Raw genomic sequence first — 25,404 nt, 5'->3', positions numbered from 1 at the left:
TAGACTATATAGACGCGCTTGAAGACAGACAGACAAAAAGACAGACAAAAAGACAGACAAACAGACAGAGTACTACCTACCTACCTACCTACCTACAGACAGACAGACAGACAGACAGACAGAAACAGAAACAAAAATAGCTAGAAAGAAATGATGAAGAACAAGCCTCCTTTTTTGGTGTATGTGTTTGTGTTTATGTTTTCCTCTCAAGAATCTATCTATCTATTTATCTATTTATTTATTTATTTATTTATTTATTTATTTATTTATTTATTCATCTATTCATCTATCTATATATCCATCCATCTCTACATAGAGACCTCAGGAGCTAGGTAGCGCGCGGAGCAGAGCAGACGGGTGAATTGTACTAGGTAATTGTACTAGGTAATTGTACTAGGTACTAGGTACTAGGTACTAGGTAATCGTACTAGGTAATTGTACTATATAGGTACTAGATACCCTAGTAGTATGTTTGTACTTATAGGTATATATACATAGATATATATATTACATATATACATAAACATATGGATAGGCGTATGGATAGGCGTATGGATAGGCGTATGGATAGGTCAGGTTCAGGTTCAGAATTAGGTATTGGTATACCTACCTAGGCATAGGTAGAGGTAGCGGTATAGGTATAGGTAGAGGTATAGAGAACGAAATGAAGAAATTGGAAATTGATGATGATGATAATACAGTCCTTCACATTTCTAGTAGGGCGAATTACTAGTTGGAAAGCTTGATGGGGATAATATACCTAGCACCTAGCTGTAGTCACTATGTTGTACAATATAAATAGGTACCATTCAACATCACAAGTACGATTACAATTACAATCAAAATCACATACATGAGACAAAACAAATAAATCAATCAGGTATAGTCAATCAACCATTTATTCATATGATATCTTGTTTGTGATGTTATGTTATCCACCCCCACCACCTCCATTCTCTCGTCGTTTCCTCTCAGACACGAATTCTATTTACCCCCTACTTGAATGGCATCACAGTATGCCTATCCACTCAGATGATCCGTCAATCATCTCAAACCTTATCACATCATCTCATCCAGAGTAGGAGCTTTCAAGCTACCATTCTCATCACACATCGTATCATACTAATGTGTCACTTGCATAAAAAATCATTCATCTTAACTCCGGGAGAGAATCATGTCGCTTTCAAGCTACCATGTCTCGATGTCGCAAAAACTTTGAATTTGGGGGAGAAAAAAACAGACGAGTTAAAAGCCCTCATAGAAAGAGTAAGCAAAAACGCCGTTGACGTGCCGGGGCTGTGTAAGAACAGTAAGAAAGGGGAAATACATGATGGTGAATCTTTTGCTGATCGTTGGTCACATCGTGGGGGGAAAAAATGTGCTTCAGGGTGGATAAAAATTTGACGTGTTTTTGATTCGCAGTCGCAGATTGAAAAGTAGTATCGGGGCCAGAACTTTAAGGTCCGATCTGTTGTTCATGACAACAATGTCAATTTGTTATTAGAAGTCGTATTAGAGGATTTTTCTGGATAGAAAGAATAGCTAAAAGCTAGAGGATTTGTTGACTCTTTGAAGAGTTTACATGTCCATCGAATCCCCACCATTGGCGAAGTTGAAGTTACCAGATTGTTCTCCATTGGTACCGAAACCAAAGGTATTACCAGCAATTTGTGGTTGACCATCATCAGCACCTTCTTCCTCATCAGAGAAGTACTTCTCAATCATATTGTATGCCTTCATGTAGATCTCTTCGTTTGCGTTGGTTTGGCAGTCGTGGATCTTCTCCATACCATGGCATTCCTCGATGAATAAAGCGTATCGGTTAATGCTTTCAGTCCCTTCTCCGGCAGCATCCTTATCCATCTCACCAACCTTCAAGATATTCTCAAGGCCATCAAGAGCGACTTGAATAATCTTGTTATCCGGGCAGGCCAAAAGATCGCAAAGTGGTTTGATACAACCTTGGTTAACCAAGTAACGGATTTGCTCTGGCTTTTGAAGACCACCGGAGGTAGCATTGGAAATTGCCCAACAAGCTTCCTTGCGGGTCTTGAGGTCACCGTTGGACAAGAGGTGGATGAGAGGTGGGATAATGTTGGCATCGATAACTGCTTGAATCTGGGTGGAGTTACCGGCAGTGACATTGGAGATGGTCCAGCAGGCTTCCTTTCTGATACCGTCCTTTCCTGAGCTCAAGAGAGACAACAAGGCTGGGAGAGCACCGCAGTTGATGATAACTTGGGTTTGAACATCATCACCAGTGACGATGTTTCCAACAGAACGAAGGGCAGGAGTTTGAACAGAGGTAGAGGCGTGCATCAACAATTCCACGAGACGACGAGGGATACCGGCTTCAATGACAGCTTGGATCTTATCATTGGCGCCATCGGACAGATATGAAATTGCCCAACAAGCATCAATCAAAACCTCATCATCCAAAGAATAAACAAGTTTAGCCAAAACTGGCAGAGCGGGTAAGATCTGCTGTAAATGTAAGTCTTAGCATAATAAAGGGTGAAGAGTAGAAGTCCTTACGGTGGTCCAGTCAGGTTGTGGTGTCTTTCCACGGCAGAAGTTGCTAAGAGTCCAGGTAGCATTACGGAGCATACTCAATTTTCTGCTGTCACCCAAAAGGGCGAGGAGAGGCTTAAGAGCACCGCAACCCAAAACATAATCTCTGCATGATGGGCTATCACCAGCAATATTTCCCAAAGCCCAAACAGCTTGTTCTCTAACATCTGGTTCGTGACTTGCTAGTAATTCGACGAAAATTGGAACGGCACCAGCTTCAATGACAACTTGGGTTTGTTGAGCAGAACCAGATGCGATATTTGTAAGAGCCCATGCTGCCTCGAATTGGACAAGTGTATGAGGAGAACGAAGGAATTCGACAAATCGTGAAACGACACCAGTCTTAATAACTTCTTCAATGGGAGGGTTTCTTTCCTTTGAAAGCAACTTTCTGAATTTGGTTGTGGCTTGAATTTGTGCATCGATTTGTTCTGAGAATACGCCTTGTACCATTAAAGGAAGGTCATCGTTCAACTATGAAAAGAATTTTTGATTAGCCATGATGGACAGGGTATTTGATAAGGAACAAATATGTGTTTAAGTTGTGAAACCAAAACCTAGCAATGAGACTCGCGATAAAGCTGTGATAGAGGGTCAATCGCAGAAGCGAAAAACATTATCACTAGGACACAGCTGCTACCCCACCAAGGAAAGTAAATAGTTGAAAGCTATGTAGGAAGTTCACAGTGGTGGGGTATATCGAAAGAAGTATTGGCACAATCGTAAAAATCGTAAAGGTCGAGTATTGTGCGAATAGTGTGCTGGTTAAACGGAAAAGATTGTGCGATCTTGACTTACTTGACTTTCCGTGGGAGGTTGATCATCATCACTATCAGGCTCAGCACCCAAAGAGGCACCAGGTCGTGAAGATCCATCTCCTGCTGTAATACCTCTTCTCTTTGCAAGATTCTCATCACGCTTGACTTTTCTAATCTCGACTTGTTGTTCTTCGCGACGACGTCTTAATTCTTCAGGCTTGAAGGTGTTCTTTGCCTTGAACTGAGTTCGGCGATGCTCTGGGATATAACGTTCAGCCATGCTTGCGATATGACTGAGAGTGATATGTTTTGTTGTGTTGTAAAAGAAAGTAGGAGGCTTAAATAAGGAACGACCTTTACAGTTAGGCCGCAGGATAAAATCTTATTTGGAGTTTGATTTTATTTGTTGTAGTGAATGAAGAGAGATGGGGAAAAATTATAGAAGATTCTTTGGGTTCTAAATGGTTTGAGAAGAAGGCCCAAAAGAATAGAAGAGGAACAATCCGCCTCCAAGCTGAAAGCGGTAAAGATTAGTTTGAAACGTGATCTTAGCGAAACATCAATGGTGACTAATACTCGAAGCTTGCTTCTTACGATTCATTCTTTTTTCTTATTGGCTCACGTTGATTGGTTAGACGGTTTCTGACATGTCATGACATGACATGTGACAAAGTTTCTTATTAAGCTTTTGGTCGCGTCTACCTACACACAGAGATTCGATTAACGCGTCTATTCATACGGATGTACGAGTACAAGCAAGAGGATATTCGCAATAGCTGGCAAAAACACGAAAGACAGGAACAGTAATTTTACTAGGTATATCTTGAATGCGAAACAGACTATAGGGAAAGAGCAAGTACGGCAGGAAGCAGACGCTCCATACATTGAATGAGCCATTCATCAATACCCGTGGACACTTTCGGTACATTTCCTGTGCACTAGAGGCTTAGGACAATAGCAGTATTCACTACTGTTCATTTGTCGAGCGGGAATTAGGTACTTCAGATTTGATCAATTTAGTGTATTTATTCACCAGGAAGAGGACAGGGCAAGTAAGCTATGAAAATACACCTTACATGAGAAGGATTACTTGGTATTCAATTGCTACATACACCAAAAGCTCATATCTCCAGATCTATGAGCAACTAGAAAATTTGTTGTCTTTTTAGGGTGAGGGAACATCACTGCTAGGAACACAACTTGCGAAGTGCGGTTGTGAAGTGTCGCCAAGACTCTCTTGAAGTATTCAAGAATGGACAATATGCAAAACGTCGACACGATGGAGGAGATAGCTAAGCCTGAGGTCGTCACTCCCAAGGGCTTTCAGACTATTGAGCAGATTAAGACTTTTGAAATTCTACCAGGTGGAGTTGTAAAGCCACAATTTGTCAATGTAATAGGATTTGTGATGGATCATCAACCACCTATCCAAACCAAAGGAACAGGTAGGTGATCATCGGATAATGATTGAATCCACTTCTGCTGTGTAAGTCAGCCAATATTGACACAATCATGCAGACTTCAAATGCAGTTTTCAAATCAAAGATTATTCCTCGCGATTTGAGCGCTTCGGCTTGAGGATGAGTGTTTTTGCAACAGAGGACAAGATGCCAAAAATCCAGAAGCAAAAGGATGCTGTGCTTATCCGGAGTGCAAAGGTATTTCTCTCTCCTTTTGTATACCATTTGGCTACCAATTGACGAATCAAGGTTCAATTGCGTAATGGGGAGATACAGTTACTATCCCACTTTAGTACTGAATACCACATACTCCACGCTGAGCACATCCCTAAAGCTATTTTCCCCGTCATCAAAGCTTCGTGGATTTCAACACCACCAGCAAGATGCCGACGTCCAGAACCAATCGAGACTAAGTATGTGATATGGTCAAATCAACATCTTGATGAAGTTGAGTTTCCTGGTACTCAAGAATTTCAGGAAAAGGCAAAAAAAGCTTTGCAGGTCAGGGATAAGTTCAGTCTACTTAAAGATGTCAAAGACGGCTCGTTTCACGACATCATAGGTGAAGTGAGAAAGATTTATGGAGCTAACAACGATATGGTCACCGTTTACTTTACCGACTACACAGCTCACTCGAGATTTTACAACTATACACTACCGGGGCTATCGAGTGTCGTGATGGAAGGTCGCGATGGCGATGAATATGGATATATCAAAGCGAAGCCCAAAGACGAAGCAAAAGAATGGAAAGGTCCGTTCGGGAAAATGACCATTCAGCTCACACTATTCGACGCCCATGCCATGTTTATTCGAGAGGAAAATATTAAGGAAGGCCAGTGGCTCCGCTTGACTAATGTCCAATTTAAATCAGGCAATGCAGGTCTTATGGAGGGTAAGCTTCGTGGCGATCGAGGAGCATCTGATGGTAAAGTTCAAGTCGAGATCATGAAAACTTCTGAAGATCCTCAGAACAATGATCCCAGATGGAAAGACTGTCTTCGACGAAAGCGTGATTGGACCCAAAAGCACGAGAAGGAAAGAAAGAGACTCCAAGAAGAAATTTCGGGGGCAGGAACTAAGCGCAAAGCAGAGGGACAACCAAGCGGGAAAAATTCTAAAGCGCGAAGGAAAGAATTGCGAGCCAAGGTAGAGGCTAAAAGTGCTTCCAGCGAGATGAAAGCTGTTATAGAGCTTAACTTGAACGAAAATGGTAAGTTTTCAAGCTATAATGGTCTAATATCTAACAATTCGACAGTGATGCTACATCCTTCTCTGACTGCAAGAGACATAATACCATTGTCAAGTATTCTGCGACGCACGTCGCCCATCTCTTCAGATCCCAAATTCGCAGGAATCAACGCACCCTTCGAGAATAATATCTACAAAGCAAATGTTCGGGTTGTAGATTACTTACCTCACAATATTGCCGACTTCGCAGTTGGTCGTAAAATCAGCGAATTCGACGTGTTATCTGATTATAGTGGTGATGAAGATGATGATCCAATGGAAGATATGCAAAGTTTCCGCGAAGGCAAGGGTTACGTAGAAAGGAAATGGGAATGGTTCTTCTCGCTTGTAGTTGAAGATGCAAACCCAAATGCTTCTAAAGAGAGAGCTATTCTTAGGGTAGAAAATTATGATGCGCAGATGTTACTCAATCTTCAAGGCGATGCTTGCAAGTATGTTCAACTCTGATGTTTGTTTGTCTACCTAGAACAAGTAAAGCTAATATACCGTTGAAGCCTACGAACAAATCCAGGAATGCTTAGAGATGTTAAAGAAACACTCTTTAAGCTATGGGGAGATTTGGAGGAGCAAAAATCTGCTCTGCTTTTACAGAAAGCCCACGAGAAACTAGAAGCAGAAAAAGTGGCGCCCGAGGCTTCCAGGGTTACAGATTCAGAATCTGAAGACGAAGGAAATGATCTTAGAAAAACTAATCACAGTCTTCCAGTGGATTCAGAGGACGAAGCCGATGATTTGACCCGACAAAATCAAACCAAAGGACCCGAGAGACCTGTCGTGCTTGAGGAGACAGATTCTAATATCGAAGTTGAGAAGCGGGCCGAGCAGGTGGAGATACCACAAGACCTTAAGCCCAAAAATAAGCCTTTTCAGTGTTATATCAAAGAATATGGTATCAAAGTGAAGGAAGAAGATCCACTGAAGGCGAACGCCGGTAACGGGAAGAGGTGGCTAAGAGTGTTTGGACTGTGTTATACTATAATTCGTTAAAGGTCGGCCTTGAAAAGTGTGAGAACGGACTGTAGTATGTACGATGGAGAGCGTGAGATTTTGATATTATGAAACTGTATAATTTATTGGTTGAAAAGGAGAGCTCGGAATGTAATGGGATGGATGACCTCAGTTTGATGAGTGGCAGCCGTGTCAGTGTTATGTGAAGATTTACATCTTCAGGAATATCTAAAATATCTGAACTTACCACATCAAAATTACATCCTCATTTTGTATGTGAAACCGTTGTCTACCAGCATCTTCTTTCCTGCTCTTGTTACATACATCTAGAAGTAATATCAAATAGTATTGCAGCCCAATCTTATTTACGCCGTAACTCATGTATTGATGAGGTAAAATCTATTATCTTGTCCTATTCGTGATGTTACGAAGCAAAGGTTTCTTAGATCTTTCTAATTACTAGCCTCGCAATGCACATGAGTAGTTGTCATTTTTACGATCCCAAAATCAATGGACGGTAATCTACCATCCCCTACCATAAAGAAAGACCTCAAAAGGCAAGATAGCATTTATATTGTACCCCATCCCTGAAACATTCTCGCCAAGTTTTCATATCATCATTCACCTCCCCCCTCATTTCGCTCATCGGTCAATACTGGCTAAAGTACCAGAGAAAAAAATCAGTATTCTTATATCCGACTCTATCTTAGAGTTTGGTAACGTACAAATTCTGTCGCAGAGATTGTTTTTGCGTTTTGATTAGGAGGGGGATAGTACCGCTGTGATGGCGTTGGAGGTGTAAAAGCTTTACTGGGGGTCGTCAAGGGTCTCTCTTCGTGGCTCTCGAGAACCTATGAGCATTTAGCTCCCGCGTTACTTATCCATTCGAGATCCTCCCTATTTGATGGAATCTCTGTGGAAGTTGGAATGATCTGGTTTGTTTTTGGATTATTGGGGCTAGTTGGGGCGTGTGTGGAGGGTCCTTTCTTGGTCAATCGCTTGTGCTTTGGCTTTGTATCCTCAACTTCTGCTATCATTATTGCCCATGATAGCTTGTTTAGGGAGTATGCTATTGATCATTCGGGAAGATACGGCTGTCTGTTCGTTACGATTGTCCTTCGGGCAGGGACTATGTATACATGAAGCCATTGCAGATAAGGTATTCACTGCCTAACCCACTGGCTCCCAGGCAATTGCATGATAAAAAAGAAATCATACTATCTTCCAGATTCACTTCCGGATCTTGGACTATGTCTAAGGATAGCCGACGTCATGGAGCAGTTGTAATGGCGTAAATCGACAATTTTGAACTAAATACTGGTATATTGCTTGCTGACCCCATCTAAATTTACAGCAATTAGCCGCTCCAAGCTAGGCTATCTTCTTTTGCCGTAGATTCACAACTTCTCTTATGCGTAACCAAATTCATTCAAATTAAACTGCTCACAGATTTCGCTACGGCAAATCTAGAGCCTCCTTTGTTAAGCGACGAGGGGGTTCATGTTGTGTTGATATTGTCTGCCTTTAATTCTATATCACATTCAACGTTCATTACGCGTAGAATAAAAAATTTAATTCACTTTTTGTCTCTTAGTTCCAGACTTGGAGATTCATCCCCCCAAAGATGTTCTTAGTCTCAGACGAAAGTGCGTTGATGCCTACTGATAGCGAAGTTTTAATCTTTTTTCAGATTATTTTTGAGAAAGTTATATTGGTTATACGGCCAATACTATTTCCTTGTGATTATAGATATCTACTTGAATCTGGATTGAGTGACAGTATACATAATGCAGATCCCAACGAGTTTTTGTGTCTGAACTTTGTCATATTGCAGTGTAGAAAACCTGGAAATATATCGCTCGATGTAAGGATTGCAGTTCTTTAAGTCATGGTTTGGATCGCCCTCATTCTGAAATTGGGTCACTTCCATTCGGTTTTCTCTCTTCTTTTGGGCAAATATGAAGGATTTACACCCGCGCTTGTACGGCACATGGCATACGCTTCGCGATTGGTCGTGCAAGTATATCCAATAATTCCCACAGTCAAACGCTTTTCGTACCACAGATCATACAGCCTCAAAGTGGTGTTACCAAACATTCAAATGACATCCGGCTTAAATTTGACGACAGGGTCTTCAGTATGTTGAAGTTGTTATTGATTGCTTGACCTACAAACTTGACCGAATCTACGAAAATATGTATCTGAAGCAAAAGGCAAATCTCGTAATCAATTCTCTGACAGAGTCTCTTAGATCTCTATCATTAAGGTCAAGCGATTCAACAATTCTATCTTCAAAAAATCCACATACAAAGCTTTGTTACAAATGCCAAACACTGAATATTGCATCATTGCGAAATAGTAATGGTTTCACGCATGGAACACTAGGTGAAATACTTGTCGCTGCAAAGTCTGGTTGCCCTCTTTGTATCCTACTTGAGAAGAATTTCGATCTCGGTCCTCCATCAATGCCTGTGCGTCTGCATGGTATTCGTCGAATTCTACCATCGAATCTTTCTGCACATCCCAATGTAGGGGATATCGAGTCTATAAGAGTTCTGAACGGCTGCGACAGAGATGTGGACAACCCTTTCTCTCACACACTGGCACTTTTAACAACCGCTGGTCAGTTATATCATCCCAGTAAATAGAGTTATAGAAAACTAAAATGAATAGATGATATTGCAGCTAAATCTCTCTTGAGAAGGCCGTTCATTGAGGATTTTGCTTCGGAAGAATGTTCAAGATTAATAAAATCATGGTTAAACAAGTGCATTCTTTGCCATCCGAATTGCACCATTAATTCCCCTGTGATATCTCGCCTACCAACTCGCGTCATCAGAGTTGGTGCTCATGATGGGCTTGAGCCAGCACTTTTCACTCCACCGGCTGGTTACGAAGGCGCTTATATCGCCCTCAGTTACTGTTGGGGAAGGCGAAAAAACATTCTTCTCACCAAGGAAATGACAAAACTACCGAATATGAGCGTGATATTCCCTATGCCTGTTCTACCTAAAACCTTGCAAGACGCGGTTCAGATTACTCGAAATCTTGGGTTCGAGTTCCTTTGGATCGACTCTCTGTGTATCATTCAAGAAGGCGACGATGGGGAAGACTTGAGACGTGAATGTATAACAATGCACGAGGTGTATGGGAGTGCTACCTTAACCATTGCAGCCGCTACAGCTGGGTCTGTTTATGAAGGAATCTTTCAATGCCCAAAGACAAATCCAGAGATGCAGTCAGATTGTATCATTAAATATGACCTAGAGGACGGTTCTCTTGGTACTGCTAGTATTGTATTTGAGAACAATCAGCAAGGCAATGATCGTATCAATGAACCCTTGAATACTCGTGGATGGACCTTTCAAGAGCGTGTCCTATCACCAAGAACGATTGTATTCTACAAGGACCAAGTGGGGTGGGATTGTGCCTCGATACTGATCAACTCGAATGGACCATTAAGTCCCCTTACCGGCCATCACAAAGATTCTCCCGGTCGTCTCTCAGATTATCTTACTAGTCAAAAGATTACGAGAACTCGAGCCGCATCTGAAAGCGAAGCATGCATGGACTATTGGCGAAAATCTGTCGAGTTCTATTCTCGCCGAAACTTCACACATGATAGTGATAAGTTGAGAGCTATCTCTGGATGTGCACAATGGATTAAATCAAAGACAGGTGATAATTATCTGGCAGGCTTGTGGGCTTCTGATTTGAGAACACAAATCTTCTGGTACGCTGAAGCTCCATCTTCTCGTCAAACTTTGTATAGAGCACCATCCTGGTCTTGGGCTTCAGTAAACGGACGAATTAAGTTCTGGCATCCCGATCAGATTGGAAATATTGACCCTGTCACAACCCGTTTAGGTTCTCGGACATATCCCAGGATCCCGCTTGAAGTCGACGACGTAAGAATGATGTACAGTCCCACATCGAATGAGTTCGGCGATGTTGTCAAGGGCTCTTTGCTTATCAGAGGAGTGCTCAAGTCATGGAAAATGGGGGAGGGAAAAGTTGTAGCTACCAAGTTGTGCATGAGCGAGGCGGGTGTCTACTTTGACGAAGACATCGATGAAATTTTATTTTGCTTACATGCGCGAGGCATGGAATACTTCTTATTCTATCCCTCTCCGGAGGATACTTCACGATATTTTGCACTTATACTAAGGAAAATCGACGAAACATTTAAACGAGTTGGTATGGCAGCCAGTTCTGTTGAGGCCTTTGATTTGTACAAAGATGTTCAAGGCACAGGAGAGTTTAGTCTCAATTGCCCTCGGGTTGTGATTATTGAATAAAGGGTAATTGTGGGAATACGGAGCATTCTTAGTCTAATCATGGCTTTTCGATGAGCATAGTGACTCTTACAGCAAACTTCATAAAGATCTGCACATCAAGTAGAGTAATATCTATAATATAAGTCTAAAGTATTCACAATAAAGGACCCTGTAGTGGTAGAGTTAATATCTATATACGAATAAAATGTTAATATGAATTCCTATATAAATATTTGATACATATATTACTGAATTCAAGCTTTTTTCATCCTTGATGAAATATATTCTTTATCATCAACAAATCTTTTTAATTCAAAATGAGTATCATTTATTATTGAATTTTAATAAATATAAAGAAAATAAAGACCCTTCAGCTGAAGGATTTTAGGAAAGGTGGACAAAAAGGGAACGAGTGTAGAAACTAGAAGGAGGAGGGGAATGAGCAGGGGAGCTAAAGAGTGGGAAGGGGAGCGAACGGGGAGCTAAAGAGTGGGAGAATGCTTTAACCGAAAGTTTAAAGGGGAGGGGGTTCCACACCTTATTATTTACTTTCAAATTATTCTTCAATCAAAAGCTTTACCACTATACCATACAATATAAAGTATACTATTTAAACAGAAATATAAATTAACTCTAATATATATAATTATAATTAATTATTAATTATTAATCGAATTCAATACAAATAAACTTTTTCACTTCCAAATAACCTTAAACTAAAGCTTTCGAAAATCAAAAAATTTCGAAAAATCCCTTTGAAAGTAAAAATTTCTAATCATATATGTATATGTAAATTAATCACATTAATATTTTATAAGGTATTTTTTCAATATAATATTAATTAATAAAATTTTTAATATAATTAATGAAATGATTTATTCGTCAATTACGGATTCTGCTACTACAGGGGGAGCAGCCCAGTGGAATGTATGTATTATTGACTATATAGATTACTAAGGTGAAATATAACTATAAAGTGGAAATAATATATACACTGTAGCTAAGCACACGCGCTACAACTTCTAATATAAAGTATAAATCAAGTCTATAGTATATTGGAAAGATATAGTACGTATACTAGCAAAATATAAATATCGCTTCCACTTCGTAGTTAGATTCTAGTTTTAGACGATTCAATCTACATAGTCAATATTATATTTATTCTATGGGCCTGAACTCTTATTTCTAAAAATAATGTAATTTATTAGTATATAGATTATATTAGTATATATTTTGATTAGAGAAAGATACGAAAGATATAGCTAATAGCACCTATATATTAGTAGATTCTCAATGTCTATATTATATTCTATCTCAAGAGCTAATCTCTTTCACATTCGCCTAAAGCTTAATACAATAGCTTTATATAGTAGCTATTAAATTGAAGTTATTCATCTAAGTTCATATAATATATTGAACTAATGAATCACTAGAAAGAGATTCGTTGAATCTTATATTGATTAAAGGTTTTATTAAAGATTCTATAAAAAAGGGGAGCTCTGAATAAGCTATTATATTTAGTCAGCTACTATACTAACAACATTTCAATATATCTTTTTGTTGCAAAGGTAATAATATAAAACTTTTCTAATTTGATATCTTCAAATAGATTTGTATTATATAACTCCTTACTTTATATACCCCTTAATCTATATCTATTCATTTGTTGAATCGAGATTATTAAATAGAATAAACACTTTAAATTTCAAGATAATCGAAATGGAAAATTTAAATAAAAGCTACTTCTATTATGTACTAGTATCAAATTTATAAATAATTTTAATGATTTTATATATCGAATTACTTGTTAATAATCTTTATTATACATATACTAGTAATCTTTATAATATGCTTACTAATAGTCTCTACTATGTATATACTAATAATCTTTATACCTATTTTAAAGTTTGATAAGATTGAATTAAAGTTATCATACTATCGCATTTACTATATATCTTGTTATAAAATCTTTATACCTATTCTAAAAGTCTTAGTAAAGCTATATAACTTCAAGAGATTATATATCAGAATTTAATCTTAAATACCTATTCTAAAGTCTAGCAAAACTAAAATCGAATCCATTATTTATCACTTTTACTATATCTAATATAATCCTTATGCTTATTATCAAGTCTAGCAAAACTAAAGGTTTTTCATATCATTAATATGATTGAAAGAAATTAAACTACTCTAGCGTTTATATTGATAATCAAATTACTAAGCTTTATGTTACGTAAGCAGAAATACAATAATAGTTGTAAGCTTTACCACTACGCCACGCACGCAATCTGTCCAAAAGGCACAGTATCAGGGATCGAGTCCGGATAGCTTACTACTGTATATATACCCTGTAACACTTTAATAATCGAAATAACAAATATATCATTGTCTCAGTCTAACAAAAGATACACAACCAGGCTTATAACCTATTAAACTAATAAATCACTAAAAAAAGATTTATTGAATCTTGTATTGATTAAAGGTTCTATAAAAGAGGAGAGTTTTAAATAAGCTATTATGCTCAGTCAGCTACTGTACTGATAACATTTCAACATAATATAGATTATCTTATTATTTATACAAAATTTATTCATATATAATTATATACTTTATTTATTTATTAATAAAATTCCCTTAATATTTAATATAAATATCTAAATATATATATGAGTTAGAAAACTTGAATCAGTTTTAGAAAATTCGAATTTGTAAAGATTCTAATTGTAAATAATATCGATTTTCATCTAAAAGCTACAGAAACTAGCTATTATAGAATCTAAGTAATACGAGAGTAAATTTAAGTTGATTTTAATAGTATAAGAGTAAATTAATTTACTTTTAGTAGCATCAGAGTAACTTACCGTAGGATATAATAAGAATATTTATATAAAAAATAGATTTTTGGAAAGTTAGATTCTTATTATCATTCAAGATTTTTCTTTAAAGAATTTATCAATTATTGAAACATAATTATTAAAAAAGCTCTTTACTATGATTTATATATTAATATAATCTATATACTAATAAACTATATTTAATAGTTAAATAGAATCGATATTAATTATAAATACTTTACTTTTTTTCAAATACATAATCTTAGAGAACATTTATATTGATTATTTCTAAAGAATATATATTAAATTTAGTGCGGATTCTGATACAGATTTTAATAGTAGCCTGTAATCCGAGTCTTTAAAGAGACGAGGAAATCTCAGAGTGAATACGAAGGCTTGCATTCTAACGACTATCTTACTGAGACTATGGAACTATGGAAAAACATATCTTTCGATGAATAATGCCAGCCAGTGTACATGTAGGACAGTCAATCCTTTCACCAAGAAATAGTATGTCTAAAAATGCAGTGATTCCAAGCCGGCAATCGTCCTCCGAACGGAATATGCAAGGAGCTTTGACTCAAAACCAGAGTTACGAGATTGATAAGTGGTAGCAGCATATCAGAAACGGATCAGAATCCATGTGAATTATTATGTAAAGTACCCAGATATGTAACGAATATAGTGAGAACTTAATGATTCTTAGTCGTTCGGTTGGATAGGCGAGCCCGCTAGCTTTCATGGTGACTTTTGACCACCCGATTTCTACTCACATACGCGTGTTAATGTTTATGAATAGCGCGGTGAGTGCACATTCTCTATTTATTATTGACTGGTTGCATGTTTTGAGATAATCATAATCGACACCAGAGCAGAGGACTCAGAGGAGCAGACGAATAATTATTTCCTCTTCTTTCTCTCTGCAAACTCTACTTAATCTATGATTTCGCATACTTTTTGGTAGCGAGCTTGGAAGTTCAAAGATTAAAACCTATTCAACAGAGAATCTGTGGAGTGACTCCTGGAAAAATCCCCCACCGAAGAAGTAGTTTTTGAACTTTACTCGCTAATCTGGGCGTTGGATCTATCTCATTCAACGCTAAATCATTCTCAGCTAACCTCACTGTTGGTATCTGGTTGATAAGTGTAAATTAGCCTGTTACAGTTGTAATCGTTCTTGATCATCATTAATTATTGGAAGCTAGTAGCTATTTAAGGAAGCGCTAGCACCTCGCTAGCTGACACATTGCCCTCTGCGATCATGTGATTGATATCCCGAAACTATCTATAATAGCATCAATTTACTGAATGATTCGTGAAGTGTGAGAGTGTAGATAAAGACTTTGGTATTCTCTAATTAAATCTCGAATTTGCTAAGAGCTGGCGCCACCATCTGGAAGCAACGGAGAAGAATGATGAAGACTGTTTATAGGTAAGAAGAGTGATTTGCCATTTATATATGCTTCGTTTGGATCAATTTTATAGCGTGAGGTAAAGGTGATTGTTGTTGATAATTCTGGTCATACTATAAGCAGTGTCGAGTGCTGGGTACCTACGCTTTTGACAAAGAAGCCGTTCTATGGACCTGTTCTGATTGTATAAACGAGTCACCTACTGGGTATACTATAAGGTTCCTCGTTCTTCGAGGTAACAATATTTTAGCTGAGAAACAGCTCAATAGGGTATTCATTGGAGATGCCATAGCTTGAACACGATTTTATTAAAGATATTTTGGTCCATCATTCTTATGGATTGAAATGATGATTGAGAAAGTTCTCACAACCAAGAAAGTAAACAGCTCTATCAATTTAATTTACTTGAATACCCATATATCTCGGAATAATCACATGAATCTGATACATCAAACAAATCAAACCGAAAGCCACAATCCCGACCATGTGATTTTTCATCATACGATGAGCCAAGGCTACAGCTGAACTGATGTTGTACAAAACTTGTCTTGAAGACAATCATCTGGCGAATCATATTCTCTGTAAAAAACTTGACCCATGCATTCTGTCATTTTCGCGGGGTTGGGCTGGAATGTTGCATATCGAGATGATGACATCGTATGATCCAGATACATCTCCAAGACATATCCTCAATAGTCAGCTGATTTTAATTGAACGACTTTCGAAATCTCATTTTGCCTGGATAGTTGGAAGAAACACACAAGATTCACCCGGTTGTATTCATGATTTTATGTGGCGACACGTTCAAAAATCCTGATGTTTTGTCTCGAATCAATCAATCAATTGAAAAGCTACTAGCAGCTTTGTGGCTCTGCATTTTCTGGACGTCACACATTGTGTAGCAGGGCATCTTACATATCAACGCGAGCAATCCACTAGAATAATTACTACAATCATATCACAACCAATATGGATACTATCATCAAGACCTTCGCGCCGATAGCGATAAAAGAAGTCACCGCTTACCTTTCGAAGAAAGCCACATCTCCATCAACCGAATTGGCAAAGGCAGCATATGAGGGTAATACAAGCGCAGTCAAAAATATTCTTTCCCAAGATCACCTGATAGATATGGCACCAGCACTCGTCGCGGCTAGTAGTGCAGGAAAAATGGAGGTTCTTGATATTCTCCTTGATCCTCCACGTCGTCCACGATCAGAAAGTTCCCGCCATAAGGATGTAGTAAAGAAAACAGACGTGAATGTGTGGTCGCAACATATTACGCCTCTGATAGCGGCAGTGCAAACACATCATGTGAAAACAACTGATTTATTACTGGAGGCTGGAGCTGACACTTCGATGGCACCAAAAGGCGGAGAGACTGTTCTTCATATCGCGGCGAGGATCGGAGATTTGGAAATGGTGAAGCTTTTGGTAGAATATGAAGCATATTTGGAGGCCAAAGACGGTTGGGGTAATACACCACTCCTCTCTGCCTCTAGATGGGGCCATCCGCATACAATCAAATATTTGTTAGCAAAGGGAGCAGATATTGAAGCTAGGGATATGAAAGGCTCTACAGCATTATTATTGGCGTGTCGACACGATTGTGTTGAGGCTGTGAGAGTCTTGATTAATAGCGATGCAAATGTAAGAGTCAGGGACAAAAAGGGAAGAGGTCCATTACATCGAGCGATCGCTGGAGTTGACTTCATTGATGGAGTACATGCCAAAGTGAAGGAGGATATGGTAAGACTATTGATAAATTCAGGTGCAGATCCAAAGGCGAGAGATAAGGAAGGAAAAAGACCTGCGGATATGGTTGGATTTTTAAGGGGTGGAGATGGGGTGAGGCGTCTGTTAAGCTCTGGAAGTGTGCCGCATTCTAGAGAGAGGACGCCAGAACACAGTAGGCATGGAAGTCGGACAGGATCTCCCTATGGTGATAGATCTCGACATTCTCATGAGCCTAGTCATCATAGTTCTAGGAAAGATCAACATCTGTCGCCTTTAGCTGGTGATGTGATGACCGGCTATGATCGGGACTGAAGCATTGTATGGAATGGAGTTCCTGATGCTCAACGATTGATATCTCAAATCTCGACAGGAAAATGTAAGATAATGGCTAGTGTGTATCCTGTTTTCACGGGAGCATTTTAGGGTTGCAATTTGAGATAATGATCATTCAAATTCTTCACCTGACTATTTCAATGATCGACATAAGGGGAAACATAGATGTTCTGGGAATAATGATGGCAACATGGTACAAAGAGTATCAAAACCAGTGTAGCCATGTGAAAGAAACTTTGCTGGAAGGATTGAGGCAGAGTGAAAATGTACGAACAGTTATTTATTTTGTGTCAAGCATCTACTGCCGTTGAATGTGGAGGTTACATACCACTGAAGCTATCAACGCCCAACCATTTGAGAGGGACGCTCCTGATTTCCCTATACAGAATAAATAAGTAGTATCAAATTGATATCTCTGCATGTATTGAAGACTAAGAATAACTCAGGAAACACTAAATTGTCAATGGGCCATGCGTTTCATTTGCTTCTCAACAATCATACGGGACTTCCCACTTGTAAAGATCTCAAAATCCACACATCTCAGTTTGCCCAATGGGCTTCCCAGCTCATCCATTGTTACACCAAATCGATCTCTAATCTTTCGCGATGGTGGGCCATTCATTTCTAATTCTTCAATGGGTGGTTGAACAATCAACATACGCCTCCAACTAGCCTCTTTCCTTCTGACAGCCTCATTTGTAGGTTGTATATTCAACTTAAATCCATCTCGATAATCTATAGCAGGCCACTTGCTCCAATCTGCCATCCGCCGACCTCGTGGGTTGTGTAGATACCTGCATAGTGTTTGAGTCGATCGTAGGTCTAGGAACTGAGCGTTATGACAAGGTTGAAGGAGAGGATTGGGTCGTGGAAATGATGTAGCTGAAGATGCACGAAAAAACAGAGCTTGTTGTAGTAAGTTTGAGGATTCGATAACATCATAAAAGTTTGGGTTAATCATTTGCGCTCGAACAAGATCGAGAAATGGTAGCTGGAGGAGGATGAGTTCTAGAAGTTCAGGGATTGCGAAGACAGTTTGAACTGAGCTCTCCACGGAACATATCGCTGATTCTGTGTCTATGGCGGATACAGTAATTGCAGAAGGCATATCGAATAATGTACAGAGAACATATTCATCCGAATTGTTGCCTACTTAGGTTCCTATACTACGATGATTTGGTTTGTTGTTGGAAACAATTTGACCGCGGTCACGAAAAGTGGTGCAACCTTAATGCAATGGCCGCGGCCTCGCTAGTACCAACAATCACAGCCACATTAAGCCACTCCCATGGAATCCTACAACTTCAGAGTGTTTTGGATTCCCTAACCAACTCGTAAATTTAATCCGTCTTCATATATTTAATATATCTCTTTACCTAGGTACCTACCTATATATCTCCAGCAACCCTTGGGTCTCGGGTCGTCTCATCTTTCAAAGATAAGAATGTCATCTCAAATTCTGAAACGACGATTGAAAGACCATTGAACATGTATCCCGACCTATTGGTCAGAGTATTCAACGACTACAAGCATTTGCCAAGCTGCAATCCCGGGTGTTGCACGAGAGATCTTAACTTTCGAAGTTTCCAAAGATCCAACGAACATCCGAATGTCAGATTCAAGATGTGAAACCACAAAGCTTGTATATGACATCGGCAGTCCAAAGCTTGTATGCGATAACGATTTTTGGATTCTGCACGGTGCAATGTATTGCATAATGCTATTGTATAAATCTAGTTTAAGATTATCATTGGTATCAAGACTGGTTTTTTCTGGCGGGACATGACAGTTATTAGTTTTAGGTCAAATTTGGCTACCTAGTAGGTATAAAAGCCTAGCACCTCACACTCCATACCGTTTCATTTGATACTGTGCCTTACAATATCTAAAATCTCACTCCTTCTGCGTCTCGAATCTGTACTATACATTGTGTTAGACTTGCATCTCGAATACTGAGACCCAATACTCTCTATATATCCTGTCTTTCCCCAAATTTGCTCCTTGAATTTGCAATGCTGAGAGATTAGAATCAAATCTTCTTGAATCAATTATGGCGAGTGCTCATGGATTTAACCCGGACTTCGGGCGTTCGATACTACCTCCATTTCTCCAACCTGTATCTTTAGAATCTACTCTTAACGACGAACTGAGACTCATAAACTCCAATGCAACATTCGTCACGACTCAAGAGCCATTGCCAAAGCTAAAGCCGCAGGAACAAATGAGGTTGGACCTTCCAATTCCTGTCTCAACGGACAAACCTGCTGGATACTACCTTCTTGTTCAACATTCCCGATCATTAAAGAAACAGCCAGAGTCAAAAGTTATCAGACCACTTCCAGAACTTAAAGGTGGACCGAAGTTCGCATTTGGTTGTCTTCCGAATAAGAAACCCCGAGCAGGGCCTCAATACCAAATATCTCCAGCCAGGCCGCAGGATGATATAAAATTGCTTGTCAAAAAGCAGCCATTGCAGTCAAAGTTTGGCTATTACCCAAATTATGAAAGGCCACCAGGCTTCATTGAGTCATCGAAACAGCAAACTACACGTACTGTGAAGTTCACGGTCGATGCTCCACCACCTGCTCCGAGAAGAAATCCTCGCGGTCGATATCCCGACTACGAAGTCTCTTGACGACAAATGATTGGAATTCAACGACAGAAGCCTCCCAAAAGTAGAGATCAATTGAAGAACAGATTCACTGGCTTAACGAAGTGATGGCTTCTAACTTATTGACTTGGCTTGGTACATCTATTCGACTCGGAAACTCGCCCAGCTATCCGATTATATGGTTAGCATGCTGTTAGAAATACTTATACCAGGAAATCGTCGTACCAAAATGTCACCGAAGGTGTCTTTCAAGAGAAGCCTAGCTGAATGAAGAGCATCATCGATCATAAAATTGGTTGAGACTCGCTCACCTTCGGATGATGTCCGGTACAATGTTCCATACAAAAATGGTAGTTGGAATTGATATCCGCAGAAAGTTGAAGAGGTGGTCCGTTTGGCGGCCGGAAGAGGATGTAAACTAAGATCTGTCTTAGAGTTACCTTTCAGCTATTCGTACACTATCGATCGACAGGTACACTATTTGCCACCCAAGTGCTAGGTTTCTAGAACCTGATCCATCTCTTCTGGCTCCACTATCGACACGATGGATATTGTTCTAAAATGGCAATGAACACATCGCTCCCACCGCTCGCACCGGTAGTTCATGCATGCATGATGTTCTGCAAATGCATCTTTGCATCTGGGTTCCCCAAATTAAAGAACAAACTGTCGCTAAAAGCAACATATTCCCAACGGATCAATACGAAGACACTTCCGTACGATCGGATCCGCAACTTTGAGTACGAAGCTGGGATGATGCCCACTATATACCCAGGAGGCTCATGATGTCCTCCGTCTCTGAGCCAGTTCGCAGCAGATGCAGTCAGGGCATGTCGTACTACCCAGAGCCCCCGAAAATCTTTACAAGTTTGGTCAACTTGAATTTTAACTTTCTGGTTGAAGATAGACGTCCATTCTCCACTAAACTGGGCATTCCAACCACAGAATAGTTCTTGTTCAAAATAAAGCATGTGCAGGATCCGACACCGCCTGCTGAACCAACGCAGACCCGTCTTATTTTCGAATTTAAGGGGGCTGGTTGGTATATATGTACCTGTGTGGGGCGAGTGGATAGCTGTTCGCCGTACGTTCATGCCCACGACTATGGTGCATATAACCTCGGAAGGAAGACATTTGAAAGAGATGAGTTCGAATCGAAGGGAAAGGTGTGATTATCTATCTTGGAAATGATATTATATAAACAATCGAATTGGATTTAAATCAGAATTTGCTTCTTTCTCATCCACTTGTCTACCTGCCGTTTTCTGCCACGAGCTTTCTAGCACCCGTTCCCCTATCCCTAGCCTATCGTGACCCACTCGGGCGCCTTTAATCACCACGTCACAGCCTGAACAGCCTATAATTCAGATAAGATAAGCGAAACCGCGGCTTCGAACAGCTTCACCGGTATTTTTTTTAATTGTTCGGCGCGGTGTCAATTAATATTCGTACAACAAATCACAACATCATCCCATTAATTCCTGCTCTGCGGTTTATTGTCCCTGAGACACGGGGAAAAGGGAAATGTCCTTCGAATCCCCCCCCTCCATTACCACATCTCTCCACAACACTCTCCTCCACATCTCACAAAACCCATATCCATACATACCTAATCCACCAAATTGTCCAAGGCGCGCATCAGTAGCTCTAGTATTACGTATTCGTCCTTCTCGCAATGATCTTCCTCCTACAACTCCTCAAATCTTTCCATATCCAGAACCACCAACGGACCAGCGACTTGCAAATTTCTTTGAACAATCATGGGTGAAGAATGGTGATCCTGAATTGTTATTCATCAAACGCGCAGCAAGAGAAGGAGATCGATGGACGAGTCATGTCGCGCTACCGGGCGGAAAGAGGGATCCTGGTGATGCAAGTGATAAAGATGTCGCAGTGAGGGAAACGAGTGAGGAAATTGGGTTGGATTTAAGGGGGGAGAGATGTGTGTACGTTGGGAACCTGCCTGAGAGGGTGGTTTCTACAAGCTGGGGATCAGTGCCGTGAGTTACCTTTGGCAGATGGATCTCGATTCACTTCGATAAGGCAGGAAATATTGAAGAGAAATTGCTGATACTGTCTCCGAAACAGAATTATGGTACTTTGTCCGTTCCTCTTCATCTGGATCTGTCCAGCATTCCCACCACTCCAACTACAGCCTGCTGAAATAGCATCAACACATTGGGTTCCCCTTCGAGTCCTTCTTTCGCCCTCAGTGCGCACATACGAATATGTCAATGTATCCGATCGATTTGCCAAGCAAGGGGGGGTAGTAGTCAAAACGATATTGAAGCCAATAATTGGTAAAATGAGGTTCTCAGCCATTCGATTACGACCCAGTGAATCATTGTATTGCAGTTCAACGAAGGAATATTTCTCGGAAGAATCGCAACCTAAGAAAAGCATCTTTGAAAGAGCTTATACTTGGTTCAAAGGGGGGGAGAAAGCACAGAGCGACAGACCACTCTTACTTTGGGGGTTAACCTTGGGTATGGTAGCTGATTTTCTCGATCAATTACCCCCTCACGATTCGGTTGAGTTATGGGAATATCCCACGTTTACTTCACCAGATATACGAATCATTATAAACCTGCTTACACGGAATATCAAGAAACGAAATACGGAACGATTACGAGGGAGTGCGCACGATGGGACTGGTAATCAAACAGCAATGGATGGAGAAACAACTGCTGTTGCAATGCTTGAAAATGGAGGGCCTTTAATAGGAAAGAACAAGACGAAGGAACATGCAGTAGGCGTTATGTTAGAAGGATATTATGATGCAATGAAGAAGGGCGTTTGGATTGGTGCTGGCATAAGATTAATGTCAACGCTGGCGTTGATTTTGTGGCTTGTTAGGTGGTATAGATTGAGGAGCAATAGGGGTAGATGACGATGAAAAGATTTATGATCATGAAGGGATACACCCAAAAGTTTTTCACACATAATACCCAGAGAACAACTGCTCCATGGCCAGTACCTCGGAGATTCTCATGCATCTTATTTATACCATCATCTTGTAAGTCGAAGCGAACCGACGAGGTGGATTGCGAACGTTGATTAGGATAATAATTAGTCGATTAATCATTTCGGGCTGTAGTCCCAATTACATAGTTATTCGGAGCTATTTCTAATGTCATTCTAATTACTACTATCCATATGTATGGAAGCGGGGTACAGCCTCGGAAATCGATATGATAAGATTTATTCAAATCATTGTTTCTAAGTGGAAATAAGGTGATTGTAGCGAGTTTAAAGAATAGATGTATCTTTGGGAAGCCGTAATTTTTTTATCTTTATTGCAGTATCTCTCGGCTGAGCCCAGGTTGAGCACAGCTGTGATATCTTAGTACATCATTATTCGTACAGCTATATCAATCTGGTTACTGTTAACTTGAGTTGCAAAAGTTGCCTATGAAGTGGTAGCTCAATAGTTATTCAAAGTTGTCGTAGTAACTTATCTGTATATATATAGACCCTTAGATTCGCCATCTATCAAAAACAATCACAACGGCTAAACATCTACTTCAATTAATTATAAAACTCATCACTTTATTATTTCAATTTACATTTATCTCAGACTACCCACAGGAATTCCTCGAGCCCCCATCCATCACCTTGATTCTATCTTCAGTAAGTTCAGAGATCAATATGGCAGGTAAGAAGAAGAATGCAAAGGGAGGTCATGATGACGGTGGTCCAAGTAGATTTCCACAAGGAGGTCTAGCCCCTACCGGACTCGATAGGATGAATATGCCACTTACTGCAGACCAAGCTTCTACCCGCTCCAGTATGAGCCAAGCTCCTGCTGGTCTTGGTAGAATGGATGTTCAACTCACTGCAAACCAACGACAATTTTCCGCCAGTCGTGGTATGAGCCAAGCTCCTCATAACCCTCTTCCTTTAAATCAACATTTTGCCAATCTAAGTATGACAGCATCTAGTCGTCCGAGTTCTGCTCATTCTTCGAATCCTAGCCGACTACAATTTGATTTAGGAAGCGAAACAGGTCAAACACTATCCCATGTCACTGGAACTAGAAGCTCCCAATCACGAGTTACTGCAGTACCAATTGGTCAAGGCCAAGAGGCACCGAATTTTCCACTATTACAATCACAGCGCGAGCCGTCCCTCAGATCTACGCAATCAATTCAATCTGTATCTGAATCACAGAGATCAGCCGGATTTCTTGAACGAACTCAATCACAAACTCAAACGAGAAGACCCACTGAGCTCATTAACCGAAATCAATCACACGTTCAACCACTGCCTTGTCCTGGATCACAAAACCATCCTCGATTTCAGCCAACTCTAACAACACCAGTCCATTTGCAACGACAAGTTCAAGATTCTCCACGTGTTTATCCAGGCCAACAACCTCCATCTCAAGTACCACGTAGACAATCTTTCGGAACCAATCCAGCATTCGGAGGCAATTCACCATCTAGCATTATGCCTACCAACAGACAAGGTCCACCCACAATATACGCCCACGAAGCTGAAGCTAGAGCTCAGCTTCAAAACCCTCGTGGTCAGGCAGCCCAGTATGTTGATCCACGTCAAGATCCAGAATGGCGCAAGGCACAGCAGGATCAAGCAATGCAAAAAGCTCATAAACGAATTGCTCGAGGAAAGGGTTTCCGTTCGCTTGTGCAACCCGGAAATCCTATGCCTAGTCTCGGGGGGCTTCAATCGACAGGTGGACAGAATAGATATGGTGTAGCATCTGCTATGCCATCACCACAACAGGTATGCCAATCCCCAAATAGTCAATCAGAAAGTTTATGAGGATCGCTAACTGATAGATGTCAATAGCAGCAAGCACCTTTTGCTCCATTTCCAGGATTAGAAAGCCAACACGATCAAGAAATGGCTGTGGCTCAATTAGGAATTGAGAACATGGATATTGCATCTCAGGAATTTTTCGTTCAAGATGCATGGGCAAAATCCCAACTTCGAAAAATCGGTAATACATGTCCTAGAGGATGTCGATGGCTTAGAATCACCGGTGGATATCGATGCGGTCAGGGTTTTCATTGGGCTACTGATCAGTTGATTAGTGAGGGAAATGGAGAAGTAATTACTTCCTTGAGAGTTGTACCGAAAGGATTTCCAAATCAAGGTGAGCAATTGAAGACCGGCTCTCGTTATGATTAGTTGGGTCGGCGATGGATGCGGAGTTAGATGTTGATAGACCATGTATCTGAGCAGCTGCTCA

The 25,404-nt window shown here is 40.1% G+C and overlaps 9 protein-coding genes across 9 annotated transcripts; 7 read left to right on the top strand and 2 right to left on the bottom strand.

Moving 5' to 3' along the window:
* Positions 1 to 1,578: 1,578 nt before the first annotated feature.
* Positions 1,579 to 3,609, bottom strand: EAE98_008213 (uncharacterized protein; the record flags this gene model as incomplete). The annotated part of the gene is made up of 3 exons (XM_038955836.1): positions 1,579 to 2,481; positions 2,536 to 3,045; positions 3,370 to 3,609. The coding sequence occupies 3 exons, from the start codon at positions 3,607 to 3,609 to the stop codon at positions 1,579 to 1,581; spliced, it is 1,653 nt and encodes a 550-aa protein (XP_038807702.1).
* A 972-nt stretch (positions 3,610 to 4,581) lies between these two features.
* On the top strand, positions 4,582 to 7,024 carry EAE98_008212 (uncharacterized protein; the record flags this gene model as incomplete). The annotated part of the gene is made up of 5 exons (XM_038955835.1): positions 4,582 to 4,774; positions 4,848 to 4,987; positions 5,039 to 5,999; positions 6,045 to 6,468; positions 6,532 to 7,024. The coding sequence occupies 5 exons, from the start codon at positions 4,582 to 4,584 to the stop codon at positions 7,022 to 7,024; spliced, it is 2,211 nt and encodes a 736-aa protein (XP_038807701.1).
* A 2,426-nt stretch (positions 7,025 to 9,450) lies between these two features.
* On the top strand, positions 9,451 to 10,799 carry EAE98_008211 (uncharacterized protein; the record flags this gene model as incomplete). Its single annotated transcript, XM_038955834.1, has 3 exons — positions 9,451 to 9,607; positions 9,659 to 10,718; positions 10,784 to 10,799. 3 exons carry the CDS (start codon positions 9,451 to 9,453, stop codon positions 10,797 to 10,799), a joined length of 1,233 nt encoding a protein of 410 aa, XP_038807700.1.
* Positions 10,800 to 10,902: 103 nt separating this feature from the next.
* On the top strand, positions 10,903 to 11,283 carry EAE98_008210 (uncharacterized protein; the record flags this gene model as incomplete). The annotated part of the gene is made up of 1 exon (XM_038955833.1): positions 10,903 to 11,283. The coding sequence occupies one exon, from the start codon at positions 10,903 to 10,905 to the stop codon at positions 11,281 to 11,283; it is 381 nt and encodes a 126-aa protein (XP_038807699.1).
* Positions 11,284 to 16,477: 5,194 nt separating this feature from the next.
* EAE98_008209 (uncharacterized protein) lies at positions 16,478 to 17,557 on the top strand (the record flags this gene model as incomplete). Its single annotated transcript, XM_038955832.1, has 1 exon — positions 16,478 to 17,557. One exon carries the CDS (start codon positions 16,478 to 16,480, stop codon positions 17,555 to 17,557), a length of 1,080 nt encoding a protein of 359 aa, XP_038807698.1.
* A 481-nt stretch (positions 17,558 to 18,038) lies between these two features.
* EAE98_008208 (uncharacterized protein) lies at positions 18,039 to 18,686 on the bottom strand (the record flags this gene model as incomplete). Its single annotated transcript, XM_038955831.1, has 1 exon — positions 18,039 to 18,686. One exon carries the CDS (start codon positions 18,684 to 18,686, stop codon positions 18,039 to 18,041), a length of 648 nt encoding a protein of 215 aa, XP_038807697.1.
* A 942-nt stretch (positions 18,687 to 19,628) lies between these two features.
* On the top strand, positions 19,629 to 20,213 carry EAE98_008207 (uncharacterized protein; the record flags this gene model as incomplete). The annotated part of the gene is made up of 1 exon (XM_038955830.1): positions 19,629 to 20,213. The coding sequence occupies one exon, from the start codon at positions 19,629 to 19,631 to the stop codon at positions 20,211 to 20,213; it is 585 nt and encodes a 194-aa protein (XP_038807696.1).
* Positions 20,214 to 21,713: 1,500 nt separating this feature from the next.
* EAE98_008206 (uncharacterized protein) lies at positions 21,714 to 23,079 on the top strand (the record flags this gene model as incomplete). The annotated part of the gene is made up of 2 exons (XM_038955829.1): positions 21,714 to 22,189; positions 22,278 to 23,079. The coding sequence occupies 2 exons, from the start codon at positions 21,714 to 21,716 to the stop codon at positions 23,077 to 23,079; spliced, it is 1,278 nt and encodes a 425-aa protein (XP_038807695.1).
* Positions 23,080 to 23,837: 758 nt separating this feature from the next.
* EAE98_008205 (uncharacterized protein) lies at positions 23,838 to 25,343 on the top strand (the record flags this gene model as incomplete). Its single annotated transcript, XM_038955828.1, has 2 exons — positions 23,838 to 24,935; positions 25,002 to 25,343. The coding sequence occupies 2 exons, from the start codon at positions 23,838 to 23,840 to the stop codon at positions 25,341 to 25,343; spliced, it is 1,440 nt and encodes a 479-aa protein (XP_038807694.1).
* Positions 25,344 to 25,404: the final 61 nt, after the last annotated feature.

Source organism: Botrytis deweyae, assembly GCF_014898535.1.
Source record: "Botrytis deweyae strain B1 chromosome Unknown BDEW_021, whole genome shotgun sequence".
In the NCBI taxonomy this organism is placed as follows: domain Eukaryota; kingdom Fungi; phylum Ascomycota; class Leotiomycetes; order Helotiales; family Sclerotiniaceae; genus Botrytis; species Botrytis deweyae.
This window is presented reverse-complemented; position numbering and strand designations above follow the sequence as displayed.